The sequence below is a fragment of the Amia ocellicauda genome, chromosome 8, assembly GCF_036373705.1.
Source record: "Amia ocellicauda isolate fAmiCal2 chromosome 8, fAmiCal2.hap1, whole genome shotgun sequence".
Lineage (NCBI taxonomy): Eukaryota > Metazoa > Chordata > Actinopteri > Amiiformes > Amiidae > Amia > Amia ocellicauda.
The window spans coordinates 10156621-10176364 of record NC_089857.1 but is presented as its reverse complement, the minus strand read 5'-3'; the positions used below and the strand labels follow the sequence as shown (position 1 = coordinate 10176364).

The 19744-nt window shown below is 38.8% G+C and overlaps 1 protein-coding gene across 1 annotated transcript in view; it reads right to left on the bottom strand.

Annotated features, from left to right (window-relative positions):
• The window catches only part of pde8b (phosphodiesterase 8B), a 39254-nt gene that overhangs the window by 6009 nt on the left and 13501 nt on the right, over positions 1–19744 (bottom strand). Inside the window, exons 3-21 of the mRNA XM_066711969.1 lie at positions 13481–13671; positions 12444–12503; positions 11797–11854; positions 11207–11295; positions 10646–10724; positions 8711–8851; positions 8349–8437; positions 7882–7936; positions 5801–5852; positions 5161–5238; positions 4381–4457; positions 3867–4031; positions 3096–3141; positions 2769–2904; positions 2291–2489; positions 1794–2011; positions 1266–1404; positions 656–823; positions 152–281 (exon numbers count right to left, since the gene is read on the bottom strand). Coding sequence (XP_066568066.1) covers positions 152–281; positions 656–823; positions 1266–1404; positions 1794–2011; positions 2291–2489; positions 2769–2904; positions 3096–3141; positions 3867–4031; positions 4381–4457; positions 5161–5238; positions 5801–5852; positions 7882–7936; positions 8349–8437; positions 8711–8851; positions 10646–10724; positions 11207–11295; positions 11797–11854; positions 12444–12503; positions 13481–13671 — 2170 coding nt within the window. The remainder of the gene's footprint in view (positions 1–151; positions 282–655; positions 824–1265; positions 1405–1793; positions 2012–2290; positions 2490–2768; positions 2905–3095; positions 3142–3866; positions 4032–4380; positions 4458–5160; positions 5239–5800; positions 5853–7881; positions 7937–8348; positions 8438–8710; positions 8852–10645; positions 10725–11206; positions 11296–11796; positions 11855–12443; positions 12504–13480; positions 13672–19744) is intronic.

The following is a 19744-nucleotide window of genomic DNA, read 5'->3' as shown; positions in this document are numbered from 1 at the left end:
AGAATTGAAAAGTGTTAAATAATTGAAAATAAAAGTTTCAAATGTATTTAAATTTAAAAATAAACTATTCTACACTGCGACACGGACGGTGTCTCTTGAGCATCAGCGGGGTGTTTAGTAAACTGTGCTAGAAAAAATTAAATAGACTTACCATCCCATGCATCAAACATGTCTGTGATGAAATAATCAATAAAGGAGATCTGAGATTTTGGAATACTGCAGGTATTTCGATCAAATACGGGCATAACTACAGGCAGCCCCTGTCTCTTCTCTTCATCAGTCTGAAAAACAGTAAGCAGTTTTCAGATTTTTTGCAATTAAAGATATTCAATGCTTAGTATCCTGTCCCTCTACTTCCAGACACTAATTAACTGCATCTTTGGCAGTCTGATGCATTGTAGCATGTGGGAAACACGCCATTTATGCAAATGGTTTGATGTGTAGCAACAATTATAATTTCTAAGCAGATGCTCTTACCCAGGTTGTCTTACAGTAGTGACAAAAAGCAACACTTCTCACCACAACATTACATATTGCAGGAAGTGCAACTGAGTTCCATGTACTACATTAGATGTATTTAAAGAAAACGAAACTCCGTACAAGAAGTAAGAAAAGTTTTCAGAGCCGCCTGCCTGCTCCCACTCCCAGCTGTTACCTGTGCGAAGTACTCCTCGGAGATCCTCCCTGCCCACTCGATGCACAACTCCAGCGCTCTGCAGGGATTGGCTACATCGGCACACTTGATCATCATGCGTTTAATGAGCAGCCGGTTCTCTGGAGAGTTCTTTATGCTGGCTGGACACTCGCAGTCGCTGCCTTCACTCTGTCACAGAGAGACACAAGTACTACAGCATTCATGCAGGCAAACATGCAATGAGCATCAGCTAAAGGCAACACTTGTGAAGGATTTATCAGCTTTTCTCAGTGTAGTTACAAACAAATACATACAGAAATTACAATCTCAGATTATATCCCCCTTTTTTCACCCCATTTGGAATTGCCCAACAATGAACTCGGCCTACTCGACAATGTCTCTCCTACTGATACTCATAATATGGAACAGATAACACCCTGAACTTACACAGAGGTGAGGAGCAACAAGAGTCACTGAGCTGTTTTCTCCATTGAAGAGCCCCAGTGATAAATAATGTACTTACTTTCAGAGTTTTCTCATGTTATTGATCGGTTATGAAAAATATGACAAGTTCACAAATAGACATTTCTGAAAGCAAACAGGGTTTAGGCAGTAGATGTAGGATGCTTACATTAGAACTGGATTCTTCAATAGCTGCCATGGGCTTATTGATACTGTTGACAAACTTGTTCACATGCTCAAAGTGCCTGGTCATTTCTGTGGCCAGGACCATGTCAATAATCGCTTGCCGCAGTGTCCGGAACTGTGTCCTAAGATTAAAGACGTGTAAAAAACAACAACACATGAATGTATTACTCACCACAGGTATAACATATTTACAGCATTTGAACATTTGAAGTGAGAAGTGATGCCTACAGAGACCTGGCCTAACTTTCCTGAACATTACTTAGCAGATTTGGAAACACATGTTCAACATGTTCGACGTGTTTCTTCTGTCTGATGAGAACAAGAAGGTTTACCATAAGGTACCACTGCACAAAACAGCAGTGATAATTTAACTTTTTCTCCTATGAATCTGTTTTTAAACCAGTGCTTAGCAAGTGCTGTGAGCTTCACAGTCAGTGATGGTCAGCGATGCCCTGCTCTAGAGATGTGCACCCAGTGGAGATGCAGGGCGGTGTCTGCGGGAGTCACAGACCTCTCGATGTTCTTGAAGATGTTGCCCTTGTTGTCCCTTGCTGTGAGCTGGAAGGCCAGGGCGGCGTGGTGGCTCTCCAGCACGGCGGTGTCATTGTACAGGATGGCGAGCTCACTGCCCGCATTGCACAGGAAGGAGTTGGTGCGCCCGGGGTGGTCAACGTCGTGCACCGTCGCCGCAATCAGAGCTGCCACCTCATCCAGCTGATCCAGACTGCCCTGAAAGACCAGCACAGAGAGACCAGCTCAGAGTGCCGGCTGTAACAGAAATCCCCCCCTCACAGAGAAATACCCCTCTCATATTTTTTTGTATTATTATTTTTTAGGAACCAATAATTTCTGGTGATTCAGTATGACTGGAAAAGTTAATCTCCATCTGTCACTATTGGGATGTTCTCAAAAAATCATAATTCCTCCTTTCACGGTGTATCAATGTAGTAATTTGTCTTTTACACAATCCCGGTGCTCATTTCAATTTGGCAGTAGCCTTCCAGTTACCTTCACCCTCTCCTTGCGAAGGAAGTAAGCCGTGGCGTGCAGGACATCCGCTGCGTGGGTGGAGTTGTGATAGGAGTTGGAGGTGTGGTAGTTGGCCTCAATGACCTGTAGCCAGGATCTCAGTGTGGCCTCCGTGCAGTTCAGGAACTCACACACGCCAAAACGGGCAAAGATTTTCAGGCCGAGGAAGGTAAGGGGTCTGCAAGTGAAAATATATAAAATAAAATAACTTCTGGACAAAGACAATTGCTTTCTACCCATTTAGTTCTGCCCAGGCCTTTTCAGCAGGTTTGGCCAACATGGATGGCATAATGGGACAACCTGTGCCAATTGAACATTAATATATATCAATTAATCAATCAGTTTTATTTAATATAGCACCCTTTGCAACTCCCGAGGGAGTAAATAAATATGTGGGCGTCCAAGGCTCAGTTGTTGCCTCTGTGATTAAAGGGAAGTCTGTCGGAGCCTCGCTCACCTCTTGTGAGTGGCTGCCTCTAACTCAAAGATGTTGAAGTCCCACTGCTCCTCATCGTCCAGCAGCTCGGCGATGTGAGGCGGGATGTCGCTCAGGGTCACCGGCACGGCCAGGTGGCTGTGACTGTGGGTCATGTCTACAGAGACAGACATGTAATGTAATAATCATGTAATAATAGTCATGTAATAATTATGTAGGTCCTATTTGTGTTATACAACTGTAAACAACTGTATGCATACAAATAGTTTACAGGAATCGCTCAGACTGTCATTTACACACAGCCCCTATGAGCTGAAATGCTTTGGTTGGGGTCAAGGCTCTGCTTACTTTTGGAGAAGACGTATTCATTCCCAGAGAGTTTTCGCAAGCCATCCTGCAACACAAAGATCTTCATGTCAAATAGCAACTCATTTCACACAAAGGCATGTAGGGACAGACTTCAGATACTATGGTACTCATAATCACATGCATTTATTCTTGCATTTGGTAGCCACCTCCCTGCTTTTGGTAACTTTGCCTGCTTGCTTAATGTAACTAATACCACATTTCTCCTAAACATGATGTCTGAACTACCCGAGAATAATAATCTTTAACTGTATTTAGAACAGTGCTCTAACGTAAATCACGTCCATTGTGTATGTTTCGGTCTTGTGTGATGTGTTTGTGAATGATGTGTATTTAGTTACTACTGTATGTGATCATGGGTGCCTGCTAAGAAATAAAAGAGTCAAAGACCTTAATATTGTCTAGACATGTATTTGCAAATTCTCCTCAAGTACTTTTAATCTTATATTCCCCTTATACCTTGTGAAGATAAAACCTGCTCCCTCCGGTTTCCATTCAGCCAACTCTGCCCACACCCTTGTGGTGTGATTAGAAGATGAACAAGGGTGAAGACCATTTTTACATGTATATGAACCCAAAATAGATGTCTGCTCAGCACATGACTGTACTGAATTCCTTCAGGGGTGCTTGTATAAAGCAGTGATACCCACCAGAATGAATAGAAGAAAAAAAAACATCAGAAAAACAATAACAAAAACACATTTATCTATATACTAAAAGTTCACATTGATTGAAAGAAGTTTGCCAACTTACACTCATGAGCCCCCCAACCAGATCGTTAGTGTGCGGGTCGTCCTCTTTGGAGCCCAGCTGTGGAGAGTAGAGCTCGGTGGTGCGCAGGATCTCTAAGACTCTGTCCAAAGCCTCTGCCACTGTGACCGGGCTGTTCTCCTGGGCTGCATTGATGATATTGATGACCTGGAGACAAAAGAGACATCACACAAGGTACCACTGTAGGAAGGACGAGCAGGGGCTTACATTTACTGGAACCCAGTCTCGACTGATTTCTCAATTATTGTTTGAAGTGTTTTTTATGGTATATTGTGCCTGAAATAACAGTGAGTGGGAAGTGCGGCAAAACACGAAAAGACAAACTAAGAAGCAATATAGTTCAATCAAACTAAGGTGTTATAAACTACACTTCAGCACAGCATACATTAGTTTAGGTGTTAATTATACAGTCTAAATATATTTAGTCTAAAAACTGTACCACAAAAGTATCTTTGTATTTTCACAACATATTTAATTTAATTAAATCAGCTCCTACCTTTGTAATGGGTGCCTCAATGGTCATAGAGTGAATCCGGGCCACAGAGGAATATCTGCGGTTTTGTAAACTGGGAGCTTTCCAGACACATAATTACAAACAAGGACAAAAACACAAGCAGTCACAATATTAAACACAAGGATCCTATGAAATTACTTCCAGTAAAAAGTGACGACAGCAATTACTTTGTAAATTGTTTCCATTGACAGAAGGATAACAAGAGGTTTCTCCTTTCCTAGTCACATAATGTAACTCAAAGTCCCAGTGGACTTCGACGGAAGTAGAAGTGCTTTCCGATGGAACGAAAGGAATAGGCTTTGTATTCATTAACTGTCAGGACAAAGCCAGCTATACATAAACATATCATATTATATACATCAAATTTGTCCATACGACAATTATTTTTAATCTGTGATGCATGATTTATTCAAAGAAGAAAACCAGGATATAAGCATAACTAGATAAAATAGGGGATACGTGTAATTAAACTTAACTTCCCTATACATAGCATACTGAAGTGGGAAGGTATCAAGGCCTTGCACAAAAGAGAACCTTAAAATAACAGCAGCTGCGTCAAGGATGGCCCATTGATGTCATCAGAGCTCGCTGCTTCTCAGAGGTTTTGCTTTTTGCATTTAAATCATCATGTGTCTGACTCACTGCCTATGCAGGTCCTACAGCCTTAATTCTAAGAGAATGCAATTACTGGAAATCCGTCAGTACTTATCATCCTGTGAGGGAAACTGGAGAAATGGCAAAGTGCTGTCGAGTAATTCATACCATCGCTGCCTCGAGAGGTTATCGACCTGACGTCAACTGACTCTTTCCTCCTGTCCTTGTGCCTGAGAGACTGGGATTCTGGGCGGAAAGACACAAAGACAGATCATTCCCTTTGCTGAGACACTGCTACATGTCTTCAAGTGAATCACAGTGTGTACCTGGAGGAGACTGCTGCAAGCGTAACAGAGATAATCAACTTTCAGCTACATAAAACATAAAATCATTCATTTTAATCTATATCCTTGATTATAGTACACAATCTCATCTTTTACAGCATGTAGTTTTATGATGTTTCCTTGCTGAAAGTAGTTTTCTCATGTAAGAAGTGTGGGATTGTGGGTTATTTTGCACCTTTTACACCCATCAGTGTTGCTTTTGTCATCATAAAGGAGAAACAGAAATGGGTGCCCACAACATAATCACACAGGTCTGTTATCATCTCTGCTGAAGGCAATCTGTACCCCAAAGGCAATAAAGACCCACACAGAAGCAGTTTTCACAGGACAAAGTGGCTCTTAATACCGTACACTTTGTTTTGACCAAACATATTTCAGAAATAACTTACATTTTCATGTTGTATCCTGAACAAACTGCACAGCACACCCGACATTAATCATCAATGATCAGAAAGTAGTTGTACCTGACTGTGAATTTTCTCCACTGTACTTGTCCTCCCGGTTTGTCTTGTGTACCTAGCAGCAAAAAGAAAGCCATTGTCATGTAAACAAAAACTAGTATCACTCTAAGTTATCTCTGTAATTAAACTGCAGGTATACTTTAATTCCCATGCATGTGAACAATATCTCATCTTGACATGATTCATACATGTCACTTTTACCAAGCATATGTGATGTTCTATTCTTCTGTGTTGTTCTCTAATACTTTATCCAAGTCTTGCTGTTACTGATTCATTGGGATATTTCAAGGTCTGTCTAGAGGAGGTCCCTTGATCAATACATGTAGTAACTGGATGAGCCAGGAGACATTTCTTTTGTTTTCTAAGTCTTGGTCCAATGCCCCTTCGTGCACAGTTCACAAGGTTTAATGGAGTTAAGCAACTCTCTGACATTTTTCAAGTTCAATGATTTGGATGAGTTGGATATGAGATGCATTTCATGAACTCTATCCCTAAATGGTAACCCCCCCCCAAAAAAAAAGGTATCCAGTTGGATGCTGAGCAAACGTTCACCTGTTGGCTTTACTAATGCAGCCTAGCTGTGTGCCCAATGCTCATCTCATTAACCCTCACTCTTTGCCTTCAGGAATAAGCCAAGGACACCAGCAGATCCAAACTGTGTATGAGAGAAATACACTGGCATCGCATCTGAATCACAACTAATCTCATGTATCACAAAACTCCCAGAAGGCAGGGGAATATCTTAAAATGGAAGAGGAGCATAATGTTGAAATAAAAAATAAAAAAGGAAGGAAATACAGGCTGTATGGCTGTGAGAATCAATAAGAATGACTCAGATCACCTTGAACGCATGAGATGAAAGCACCAATGTGCTAATATTGGCAAGAACATTGCATGCAGCTCCTAAAAATAGCCTTTGTTCTGGCAGTGAGCCTAATCCAAGATCCTATTTCTATTATAGCATCACAGCCTGGAATTTGACTGAAATACACACATCTGTGTTCAAAGGCTCCTATATTTTACCTTCATCTGAAAATACAGCCGTGATTAAGATGGGAGAAAAGCAGTGAAGTACTTCATGCCCCCAGTTTCTCCCTGTAGTAATGGACAATGTTATCCTGTAGCCTTTCATGATTCCATACACACTTCAGGTCAGAGCACATGCATTGATTGCGGAGAAACATCGAACAGCATTTGCAGGCTGCTGTTATTCCAGTTCTCACTTGCTGCACACCCTGCTGTTGTGTTCTGTGAGGTATGCTGTGCTCGCTTCACCTTTAATTATTATTTTCCAACATAATTATGTACAACAGAAGCAAATTAGCTAAGCACAAAGCTGAAAACACAAACACTTCCTAACTGTGCTTCAGAGCAACAGTAGTAGCTGTTATATGAGTATTAAACAGGCTCAGAATTGCCATTGCCATCAGTGGAGGTTGTAGCTTTGTGTCACAGTAGCTCAATTTCTGGCCATCTTTTATTAGGACTAAGCAATCTTTTCTGAAGGTATTCATTCCTTGATTAGTTATTTCCAACAATTTATAATCTAATAAGTAACACACCACTCGTATTTAGGTTTGTGTTGTGATAGCATAAGCCAACCCCTGGGTATTTCATGGTCTGACATGTACAATGCCACTCTAACATCATGAGGCTGTTCAGATTATTTTTTTATTGAATCATTTTGAAAACTGTGTAAAAGACAATATTTGCAGTTATTATCTGCTGTTCATAACCTTGTTCATAAAGGTTTTCAGAGACTATTATAAAAAAAAAATTACCCACCACAATTACAAAGACATCAATTTACAAGAGCCAACCCAAAGAACTCTCGTTACATCATCCCCAACAACAGTCCTCAATTGTTAATTCACTCCCACATACAGGGAAGCCATTGCATAGATACAGGGAAAAAATAAAAATGTCTTGAGTTGTACATCATTCAATGTGTCAATTTTACACTTCCAGAAAAACAGAGAAGCACCACAGGGATACTTAGAGAAGATATACGGATATACGGGTGACCCAAGCATTCACTATGCTATTGCTCATTCCAACAGAATGAATTGGGATAGACATCTCACCTGGTTGTTCTTGTCGCTGCAAAGTCTCTTGATAGCAACAAAATGTCTAATTTTCCTGAAGAAAGTGAACATGTAAAGAGTTACATTCAGCAGCACTGGAAAAAAGGAAGAACTTAACAGAGTACTAAGCAGAAGAAAAAAAAAACATCAGTCACTACTTTATATTTAAGATGACAGATTAGAATTCATTAGTACAGTAATTGAATCAATAGGAAAAAAACATTAAATATTTCAAAAACTAGAGGCACACTGAGATTAAATGTGCATCCAAATGGTTTCAAAGATTACAGAGATAAATATTATTGAAAGTAAAATGATGTAAAAAACATACAAAAAGGGGCAGAGGCAACACAACAAAACACAGAGTGGCAAGCTCAGGTCAGGAGAAGTGTCAGAAGAGTTTCCTTCAACACTGAAATAGTGGAGTGTGTGTGATGCACTGAGATCATAGACGGGCAGCTGCTTACCCTCCCTGACCAATGACTGGCGTGATCTTCACGTGCTGCTGTATGCTGTCCCCGGGCTTCCTCTTGGCGTAGTAAATGCCCTGCCATTCCTGAAACAAGAGAGGGAATGGGCCGCTACTAAGAGAGAGACTACGGATTTCTCTTGTTCATTTTTAGGGGGTTTCTCGGGGAGTAGGTAATGGAAAATTAAATGTTTGAGAACTAGGGTGATGGGATTAAGGACATTTTCATAAGAACCCAGTTGCACAAACCACTAAAGGCTTCAGTGTCAGGACTCAGGACCTTGTCTAATGTGCTTTTTTAGTACAGGCTAACACCATGGTCCAGTTGTCCACTATGACAAATGTAATGCAGAGACTCACCTTTCCTTTCTTGATACATGTGTTGATTGTGTCCAGAAGGTCAGCCCGATTTTTGTCGCTCTTCTGTAACTCAGTCAGTTCTTTACCAATGAGCTCTCCCTTATGATATCCCATCATCCGTTCAAAGGCAGGATTCACATACTAAGGTATGAGAGAAATATATTTTGTCAATATGGGAAGAGATTAAGGGCTTTCTGAAGACCTAAGGCAGAAAATTATTCATTGTCACAAAGCTGGAGAAAGATACAAGGGGATTTCGAAGATTCACCTTATCTCAATTTAAGATATTGTTTCTATTATCAAGCAGTATGGTACACTCCCTCAGTCAGGAATAAAGAAGGTTCTTGCACCAAGAAGTAGACGAATTGTGAAGAAGGTTAAAAATAATCTGATACTGACCGCACATAAATATTCAAAGTAAATTGACTGCAAGTGGGATTAAGGTTTCGATTTCAACCATAATTACATTATTGTATTTCCCCATCGGTTGAATTGGAAAGCTTAATTATGTTGCTACATTATTTTTGCTGAAGGTGCCTCCATTAGCTGTTGGGTTCACTCACAAGAAAAAAAAAGGGAAATCTATGTTTTGTCACTTTTTATCTTCACTCACAAAATTAACATTTGCTAAAAGATTTTCCGTATTTTGTTTTGTTTTTAAGACAATTCTAGAAATTATACAGATTAATCGTGGAACAATTTTTCTCAGTTGTAGACATATATTACTGGTCAAAAGTTTTGGAACACCTCAATTTTTCCAGTTTGTATTGAAATGTCTCAATGTACTCTGATAATAAAGAATAAAAAAATAAACGATTAGAGATAAAAAATAAATCATGGAATTGTTTTGTTTAACAAAATGTAACCCCTCTAGTACCCTTAAAATGGCACCAAATCCATGTGCTTCTCTTTAATCCCATGTGTACGCTACACTGTTTTGTTGTTCGCCAAGTGTTTGGTATCCAATGAAAGCTGAGACTCTCAGCTTTCTAACAATGTGAAGCATTCTTTGATGTGAAAAATGTGGTTTTTATACCCTGCCCCGCCCCCCATTCTGAAATGTGGGGGTTGGGGAATACTTGGTCTGAGTAGGAATACAAAATCCCAGAAAATATTGACAATTATGACATATTCTGGAACCAGACAGTCTACTGATCAATCCAAGACCATCCATGGTTTGGCAGAAGCAACACACGCCCGTAGAGAGCTCAAAATGTCAAGATGGAAAACTCTGAACTGATCTGAACTTCTCTGTGCTTGATAGAACATCAAATAATATATACTGGACTAATAGTTAGGTTGTTCTGAACAAAACAAGCCTATTTGCAAATAGGACACATACCCCCCCTCCAGGGCAGACTGTGCGTTTAACCCCCAGGCTCTTAATGATGGCAGGCGACACGGAAACTGTAAACCGGATGTGTTTGAGAACAAAACGCGCTGGTAGCCCAGAGAATGAGCTTTCAAATGTGCACATTGTAGGAATACAGTGTAACTTCTATGCACAGGAGCTGTGCGTAACACTTACAAATAATGCTTAAGAGGTTTTAGTAACACAGAATATAACTCTGAAATGTACATTATTTTTCAGTTTTTGGTAACCTAAACTTTTTTTAAAACCTCTGGCAGTTTACTGCTTTCCTTTGTACCATTCCAGGTTATTCACTGAACTGCTTAAATTTCACTAAAAACTGGAAAAATGGGGGTGTTCTAAAACTTTTGACCAGCAGTGTATACATCAGGATTATAGATACTGTATGTATAGGTTATATAGAAGTAGAATATATATTGAGGAGAACTGTTGAAACAATGATTAAACAAACCAAATAATTCTGAATGGGCTGAGTTTACTTTCATTTTTCAAAAACTTCATCTACCCAACAGAGACAGGCTCATGGTGTAAAATGACGGCTCTGTCCAGACCTTTTCGCCTACCTGTATGACGTTCTCCTCGCTAGTTATTTCCACTGCTTCCTGGCAGTGCTCCAGTGCTGTGAACACCGAATTACAGGCCCTGCAAGGATCAGCAAAGTCACATGTTGACATATGAGATCACCTACCATACAGGAAACAAGCAAACTGCAGACTTGTGTTTCAAATGTTATTTGCCAAGGAATAAATTATGAAACACATAACACCATGAACAAGAAAAAAAATTGGACTTATGGTGTCATTTAAAAAGGAATTAAACCTTCCCTGGAATTGATTTAAGTCCGATCTTTCTGTACAAATTATGACTTTCTAAAGCGGCTACATTACCATAACTTACCTTTATGTTTTACCATTCGATACATATTATCGATCCCCAACATACAGTAATGGATTGTGATTGTTGTTTTCTGTAGCTTCATCTCTACTCTAATGATGTTTCATATTTTAAAAGCTTTGGGTTTCAGGCAGTGACCTGCATTTGCATACTAAACATCAGACTCAAGGAAAACAAGGTTAAGCAGGACAATTAAAAAAGAAACAAGAAGTCAAAAGAGTTGAGCATACCTCAGTTTGAACTGGGACCGGACCTCTCCGTGTTCAATCTGGATGAGCTCATTGTAGCACGCTGTCACCGCACTGTTCTCCACAAATCTCTGCAAAACAAAGATATTAAATGTGAAAGAAACAATATAAATGCTTCTGAATGGCAGAACCTGAAGAATGCTTTTATTGTGGAATGAACCCATCCTGGGCCCTGACCTAGGCCGCACTGGCCCTTCATGCTGTAGCTGTCACAAAAAATAACAGGCCAGAACTGAAAAGTTACATTTTGAACATTTTCTTTTGCAAGCGAGGAACATGGGAAAAACATCAGCTAAAAAACAATTATCATCAATTATATTCTTTGAGACTCACCATTAATTCAGAGTAAAATGCGGTTTTAAATGCAGTACTGGGCTGTGGCTGGATTGTTCAGATCACAATTGTCATTGAAAAACTACCTAAAACAAATAGTTAACAAGAAATTTAAAATATATGGTCATCACACCAACATGGAAGTTTGGAACTAGTGTCTTCCTCTTGCCTGTAAAATGGGATTTATTTTCTGTCTCACACTTTTTCAGTTCTCCTGACATCCAAAAGCAGACACATACCCTGTTAAAGCCAGAATTCAGAAGAGGCAGGGCAGATGGTTCTTCCTGATCTTGAGGTCTGCATAAAATAAAATAAAAATAACATTATATATATATATATATATATATATATATATATATATATATATATATATATATATATGAGAATATGTTCACCCGCTATTTTGTATTATTGATGTTAAATGGTTATCAGTGACATAAGGGAAAAGTTTAGATAACATTGTTTTACTCCCCAAAACAAATGCTTTGACTGGAAGATGTTAGAGCACAGAAAAATGGTTAGTCTTGTGTAAAATTATCATTGTTCAGTTACATTTGGTTTCCATCCCCTGAGCTCAGATAATTACTAGACCCAGAATCTGCATAACTGTTGCTGTTTTGTTTTGACAGAACATTTGGATAACTGGAATCCCAAATCAGAGAATAAACCACAGGACTGGACAGAGTGCAGGGAAGAGCATATCATTCGAAAATAATGAGAAAAAGGTGATGCAACCAAACAAGGCCTAGGCATGGCAAAATAGTAGGACATTAAATCATGAGTTACATGTTTTGCTCAGACACCGATATCAAATACATGAAAGCTACAAGAACAGTAGAGGATAGAATTGTGAGCACCGGAGATGCAGTTGGACAGTCTTACTCACACTTGTGGCACCACGACTAAAATGACAGCATGTTCCGCAGGTTTTGTAGCCCGGATTGCCCTAAGGAAAAGAAGAATACTGTGACTTTGGGAAAAAATACGAAAAATGAAATAAAAATAGCAAATACTCGGGGCTGAACTTTAGGAGTGTGTCCTCATGAGCACACAATGCGTAAGACAAAGCCTCTGAGGAGGAGATTCAAATTGCTCACAGGAATTATTTTCCGAACAGATTTACTTCAGTTTCCCTGAGTTAAGAATTTAAAATGCCATCTTTGAGGCTATTTAACATCTGTTATTCAAAGTAAATTGTTTCCTATGTATTGTGTGTGATGGGTAATAACTGTGATATATATATTGCTGGTAAATGTTAACATTAATTGTATGTACAATGCCTGAAACACAGTTGCATGACAGCTGTGAGGTGAGGCTATCAGGGGAAGATGTTGACTATATTAATCACAAGACACAGTGTTACCTAATAAACACTAGGCACGATATTATTACCCAAAACTGTAGGGGAGTTTTGTGTTTCAGAGAAATGCTGGACAGATTAAACATCTTTATTTTTCAAGATTTGTTGCTAGACAGCAATGAAAATGAAGGAATATTTTTATATTTGAATAGTAGTTACTATGTATTTTGAGCCTAACAAGTGGCACCAAATCCTCTGAAAACAATGAGAAGATGAAACAGATTATTTTGAAGTTTAAGATAATTGTTTTCCACTACATTTCTGTTTTTCCTCTGCTTCTAAAACCAAAAGTGGGTAACATTATCTGTGGAACTGTAATGGAACAGATTGTTACAATGTAAAAAATCTAAATGGGTGATATTTAAATATTATAAATTGACATATATGACATATTACATAAGAACATAACAAAGTTTACAAATGAGAGGAGGCCATTCAACCCATCATGCTCGTTTGGTGTCCATTAATAACTAAGTGATCCAAGGAATTATTTTAAATGTTCCCAAATTTTCAGCTTCAACCACATTGCTGGGTAGATTGTTCAAGTTTTATTGTCATATTACCTGCAGACTACTTCTGCGTCAAAATATCGTGAGTGCCTGGAGTCAATGACGATTATTTCATGGTGTTTGTCTAGAAAACACTCGACCGCAGACTCTGGTGTGCGTGCGATGTTACACCTGTACCCAGCCCGATCGCACGCCCACCAAAAGCCGTCACTCTGGCTGTCCTCTTTGGCAAACACTAGCAGAACCTAGGAATAAAGAAAAACAGAACAGCTATTTCTGAACGTACCACAGTTCATTTAATATTGTACATTTGTCGAATGTTAATTAAAAATACTATTTTTTTAATTGTTTTTACTAAGCCTCTTAGTGCAATCTTTACTGAAGACCAGCTGCTCTGTAGTTGATAAACAAAGCAGAATTTGCTTTCCTCATCCTCAAGTTCTACACTTTGAGTGAACGTGAATAATTCCTCAGAAAAAGTACCGTGGGAAACATACTGAAAAATAAATACAGGAAGTGTATTAATCCAAGGAGGTTAATTCACAGGACTGTCTATGAATCAAGATATGATATTAGAATGACTATGAGAAATCTTGTGAATGTAGGTGAAATAAGTGAGCATTAATTATCAAATAAATGGGCTATTAATTATAGCATTGTAAAAAAATATATTAGAAAAGACTGGTGACAGGTAACTTAATTGCCACAATGACTTTTTTGTGTGCTAATTTAACTTGTGTGGGACATATCTAAATATGATGAACAGTCATCATGGACATTTTCATTAAAACCCTGAACTAAAATGTCTGAATTAAATTAACTTAAATTATACTTTTGACAGTGTTACAGATGCCTCTGTAATATATTGTGGAAGATAGCATGTATAAATAGACAGGACTGTTCTTTTCCAGTTTAAGAGCTGCCTGTGAGCACTCAAAATGAGTCAAAAGAAGGCCTTCAGCTCAGGGAAGTTCATTTTAACCTAGAAGAATTGCTTTCACAGAAAAACAAGGCCTTCTTTAACTTCATTTTAAAGAAGCATCATGATTTCTGTCAAGTTTACATAAATCGTTTGAAATTGTCCTCTAGAATGCAATTTCTGGGGCAATAATAACATCATATTGAATCATTTGGGGATCCTGACAGGTCAAACTATATTGACGGGCAAAAATGTCTACCCTTGAAGAGTTTAAGGGATTTCATACATCAGGCTTTAAACATTGACTGACTTTTCAAAACCATGCTATAATATTTCCAACGTCCTGTCAGCACACCCCAGGGTGAGGAGACCCTGATATTGACAGAGCACCAAAACATCAAGAAATTAGCCAAATCTTGTCTATATTATCCACATCACCTTGTTACACATAAAGCCCAAAATATTTTCAGCAGAAGCAGAAGTAAGGTTAAGCTTGCAATGTAACAGTTCTGTAATTTAAGAGAAGAATTGCTATTAAAGTGTCGCACACCTGCAGAAATCACCCACAGAACAAGAGCTCACAAACACACACAATACTACAATAAAAGAAATACGTTATCAGGGACATTATTATTTTTATTATTTAACTGTAAATAGTTGTAAATACCGATGTTAATGAGAGATCATTTCAAGTAACCAGATGTTTAATTCAACCTCACAGAGCATCTGTTGCTCTTAATAGGTCTGTCCAGGAACTAACTTCCTTCAAACACTGGGAGACAGGAAACAGAGAGAAGCATTTTGAAGAAAGCTGGCTGGAGACCAATATCAACAAGCTTGGCTTCCACACTACTATCTCAGGCTGCTAGAGCCTCACAAAGTAGGGGTAGACATCCTCCAGGCAAACACTGCCAGAGTCCAGAAAAGACAGAAATAAAGTATGGGGAAATTAGGATTAAAGAGGACATAAAACAAAGAAAAGAAAACTTGAAAAAACTAGTTATTTGGCTTCTTTAAAAAAGTAAATCTTAATGAGAAGGAAGTCCAGAGGGCATGCACTGTCCTTGGGCTTCAAACATTCCTTTGAACATGACATTTGTTTTCTCTGGTTTTATCTCATGTTGTGAATGTGAGTTAGAAACTGCCACTTCTTCTCATTACAAACACAGAAAAAGATTATCAGAGGTGCAAAAAAGAACCCCAGGCAAAGACAAAAACCTTACAGCCTGATTTGTGACTATTGTGAAAAAATATGAGGTTTAAATGATTGGCTACTAATTGGTAATGAGACAGTTGTCCACACAGTACAATTAAGCCTCTGCCCTCCTCCTCTTGCCACTCCATAGATTTCCCACTCACTCTGCTAAATGAGAAAGAAAATCTTTTTCCAGGAAGATCTAAAAGAGGCCTTCTGGAGTTCAAAGCCTGCAGAGGAGTCTAACACGATATTTGTGAGTCCCTGTGAAAGGTCAACACTCTTTCATCTGCCTCAGGCTATGTAACCATGGTGCTCCCCTGTGAAATTCAACACAGCGCCAGCTGAGGTGGTCCTTGTTGGCGGCTCTGTGGAGAGTAAGCTCTGTACCCATCCCCTCTCTCTTCGCTGGCACTTGACAGAGCTGCACAGAATTGCTGCTGTAGGGCTCCCTTGTAGGTCCACTAAATGTTTCTGCAAGAGAGCAGTCACGTGCAGTTCATGTTTTTTTTTGCAGGGCCACCACAAGAACCAGCAATTTGTATCCTAATTTTGGTTGACCTGCAAACACTGGCACCCAAAGATCGCACAATATATGTCTTGGTTACATATTCCCCAAATATTTGAACATGTTGAGTTGACCAGAACAGGTTCTTCAACCACTGTGAACATTTAATTGACCACGACCTCTGAATTCATGGACTATGAAAACCCAGCAACCAGACCCAACGCTGTCACAATGACATGACGAAACATACAGTAAGATGTTTATCTTAGGCAACATGGGAGGTTTCTGTAACTATTTTTCAGATGTAATAGAATAAGAGGAAATAATTAACTGAGTACATCTGTTTTAGAGGCAGCAGTAAATACAATGGGGGAACTGCTGAGCGCTTTAGCCACGTCTTCAAGCAGATTATTGATCATTCATTTCCTGATGCTTTCTTCTGAAGCCAACAATTAAGGGACGTTTTGGTGGAGCATTTTCTATCTCTGCCTTTTTACTGTGATCTTTCATATTCAGACTATAAATTCTGCTTCACTTAATTGAATCTATAATGTAGAAGTTTTTTTGTTGTTGTCGTCTTTGTTTTGATTTGCTGTAAGGGTCATACTACAGTATGCAGGGGAAATGTACTCTGCTTCGACTTAATATGCATGCTAATGGAAGCTACCCATAGTTCAATATATCTGTTTAAAATAATAAGAATACATTTAGTATATTTTCTTATTTCTGACCATAGGCTATTCAAAACTATGACTGGGTTCTGATTGCAGTGGTTTTCATCCAAAACCAAAACACTTTTTCTTCAGTTGTGAATGAATTGCCATTCAATTCAAAAGGTTGGATGTTTAGGGTAAGGACAACCCCCCACAGGCATGTATTTGTTCACCGGGGGGTTATTTCCACAGAACATAAGAAAGCCTTTGTTACAACACAATAAAACGTAACTTCAAGCAGTGTAATATTTTATCACTGTGTTCCCATGTTTAGTAATGGTAATGTATAGAAGTACTATTCTGAATTCCTTGTGCTCAACAGGCAAGAACTGAGGGGATACACAGATACACAAAAATACTAATTGAATGAAGCACACTTCACACTTTTTATCTAATGGAAGAATTAAATATACCAAATATATATGTGAAAGCCTTGGAAACTAATTAAAACCCATTCATACATTTCAGAAAAGACTCAATTAAAAAACTCTTACAACAACTATGTTTTATTTTTTATCAAGTCAATTTGGAGTGAACAGATGTTCCCCTAATATGCACCACAGAAAACTATTTCGTACAAAACAATCCTTTCAGAAACAAACACAGAACCTGTAGGATTATGGGGCCAACGCCTGCAATTATCTTTCAGGACATCTTCAAGAAACCATGACCTGAAGGAAACCCTTTCCTGAGAAACTAGTCCTGCATTATCTTCCCTGTGAAATCAGTGTAAAAATAATGTAGAAGTAATTGCAGAAATCTGTAAGGATTTGGGCCCCAAATGTAAGTATTTATGATGATTTTTTCAGGAGTTTGCACTAGTTGAGGTGTTGTCTACTCTGAGACTTATAATCTGACTGAAAGGTGGGTAACAGGATGTTTGCAAATCTCAGTCGATACATCTCCAAGTTCGGGAAATGCAGAAAAATATGGAATGTAGCCATGTTGAGCTGAATTAGCTTTGGCATTTGACCGCATTGCTAAGTCTTTGTTTAGACATCCATCTTTCACACAGCACAGCTCAGATCTTGAGAAATGTAAAGAGGGCATTTCTTTCTAAAAACAAACTTGTAGTGCTACTTGATTGAATGAGTGGGATAATTTTACGTTACACATTAGGAAAATATTGCTGGTTGCTTTGTATTGGAGAAACACATCTAAAACATTCAAACACAAGGGCAATCTGTAACTCTTAAGGTGGAGATACATGCAAATCTATACATCCATATTCAGTAACCGTGATATACATTTACCAATATTAATCCATCATCACCAATAATGAGTGCTTCTCTATTTCACACATAGCAGGATGTGTTCAGCATATATATCCATGTTGAAAAGCCAAGTGTAGCTCTTTCTGTTACACAATAAGGTCTTAATTTGTTCCCGTGGTGTTTACTACCATTATCATATATAGTTTAGTAGCTTGGTCATCTGCCTTTTTATTATTTCATCCCTTGTTTTCTTACATTATCTAAGAGACAAAGGCCAGTTCACATTCCAAGTCAAAGGAACCAACAGAGAAGCTGTGTCAAGTGCTTTGCAAGCCTATCATACATAGCCTGTTATAATTAGAGCTTCAGAGCAGAAACTGCAGATATAAGAAAGACATTTGTCTGCTTGTAGCTTTATACAATTTATGTACACCACTTCTATCAGCCGTAAATGCGAACAATGTGTCAGAAGGGGTTATACTTCATCAAACCATTTGGAATGCGGCCAGTGACTCTTAGTGACTCGTGACTTAGTGACATTTATTTTTTATGTGGCCTGGTCTTCATCTGGGCTGCATGATCAAATTTAAGTTGTGGCTTTCCCTTATAAATATGAAAACTCTGATTGTCCATGTGATTCTTTTTGGTGTTTGTTACTACAGTGAACTGCCATCTTTTGAAAATGAACTGTGCATATATAATCTACCGTTAACAGACATGAGCTTGCTAGGAGGAAACATCGGTTTTAGGTTTGAGCAGCATGTGCTGGGTTCTGTTCTGGGGTGAACTTGCAGAGGTCCTGAGAGTCTCATCCAGTTAGTTATTTCATACATTTTAAAAGCAGAATGGGTTCTGTAGCAGTGTGGTGGATCAGTGGGTTGTAGTCTGCCAACAATCTCTGTCACCATTATTGGCCAATGAAGTTAGTGTCCATCCTGCAGAGACATAGAGGCCCTGGTATTTTGTACAGGTGAACAGAAGCCATGCCTTGGGTGAGCACAAGTGGGTAAAACAATACCTAAGTGAGCCAGCCTGCTCGGTTCTGTCAGAAGAGCTTCTTTTCTAGTTTGAAGCTGATTTGTCTGTCAAATTAGCTGTCAGAATGCATCGTTCTCTATGTCACAGGTGTTAAACCACAATGAGCCGGCACACTACATTCAGGCAGAGTACATTCTGTCATATCTAATAAAAGCAAGCTGTCCATCATAAACAGATGAGTTCTATTTGTCTCTTGCACTTTGAGAGTCCATCAGTCATAGGGTCCTTTTGAGACCAAAGTGAAATAACATTGTTTCCTTCAAGGTAGCCCCAGTGAAACCACAAAAATGTGCAATTCCTTAAACATGTTTTTTTTTTCCTCTAGTTTTTATTCTAAAGTCATCTCCCTCTCACTAGTCAAAGAGAAACAGCAGCATTATTCACCAGAGTTTACAGTTTTCCCAGTTCTCTCCCTGGCAGTATTAATTTAACATTTCCTTGTTTTCACTCAGACTTATTCTAGTCATGAAACACACAACACAACAGTGTGTGGTTTTCATTTAAGGGACTCCTTCCAGTTATCCAGTCTTATGCCACACTCAGACATTGTAGGCTGGACTCAGTGCAGAGATATTGTTTAAGGCCCAATCTTAAATTAGTTGACTGAAACATGCAGTATACTGAGTCTCCCCAACCTCTCAACCTCCTATTCTGCCTAGAATCTTTAAGACACAATTGTAGAATAAGCAACTGAGGTGTGAAAAGCAGATATAATTATATAAATTAATCAT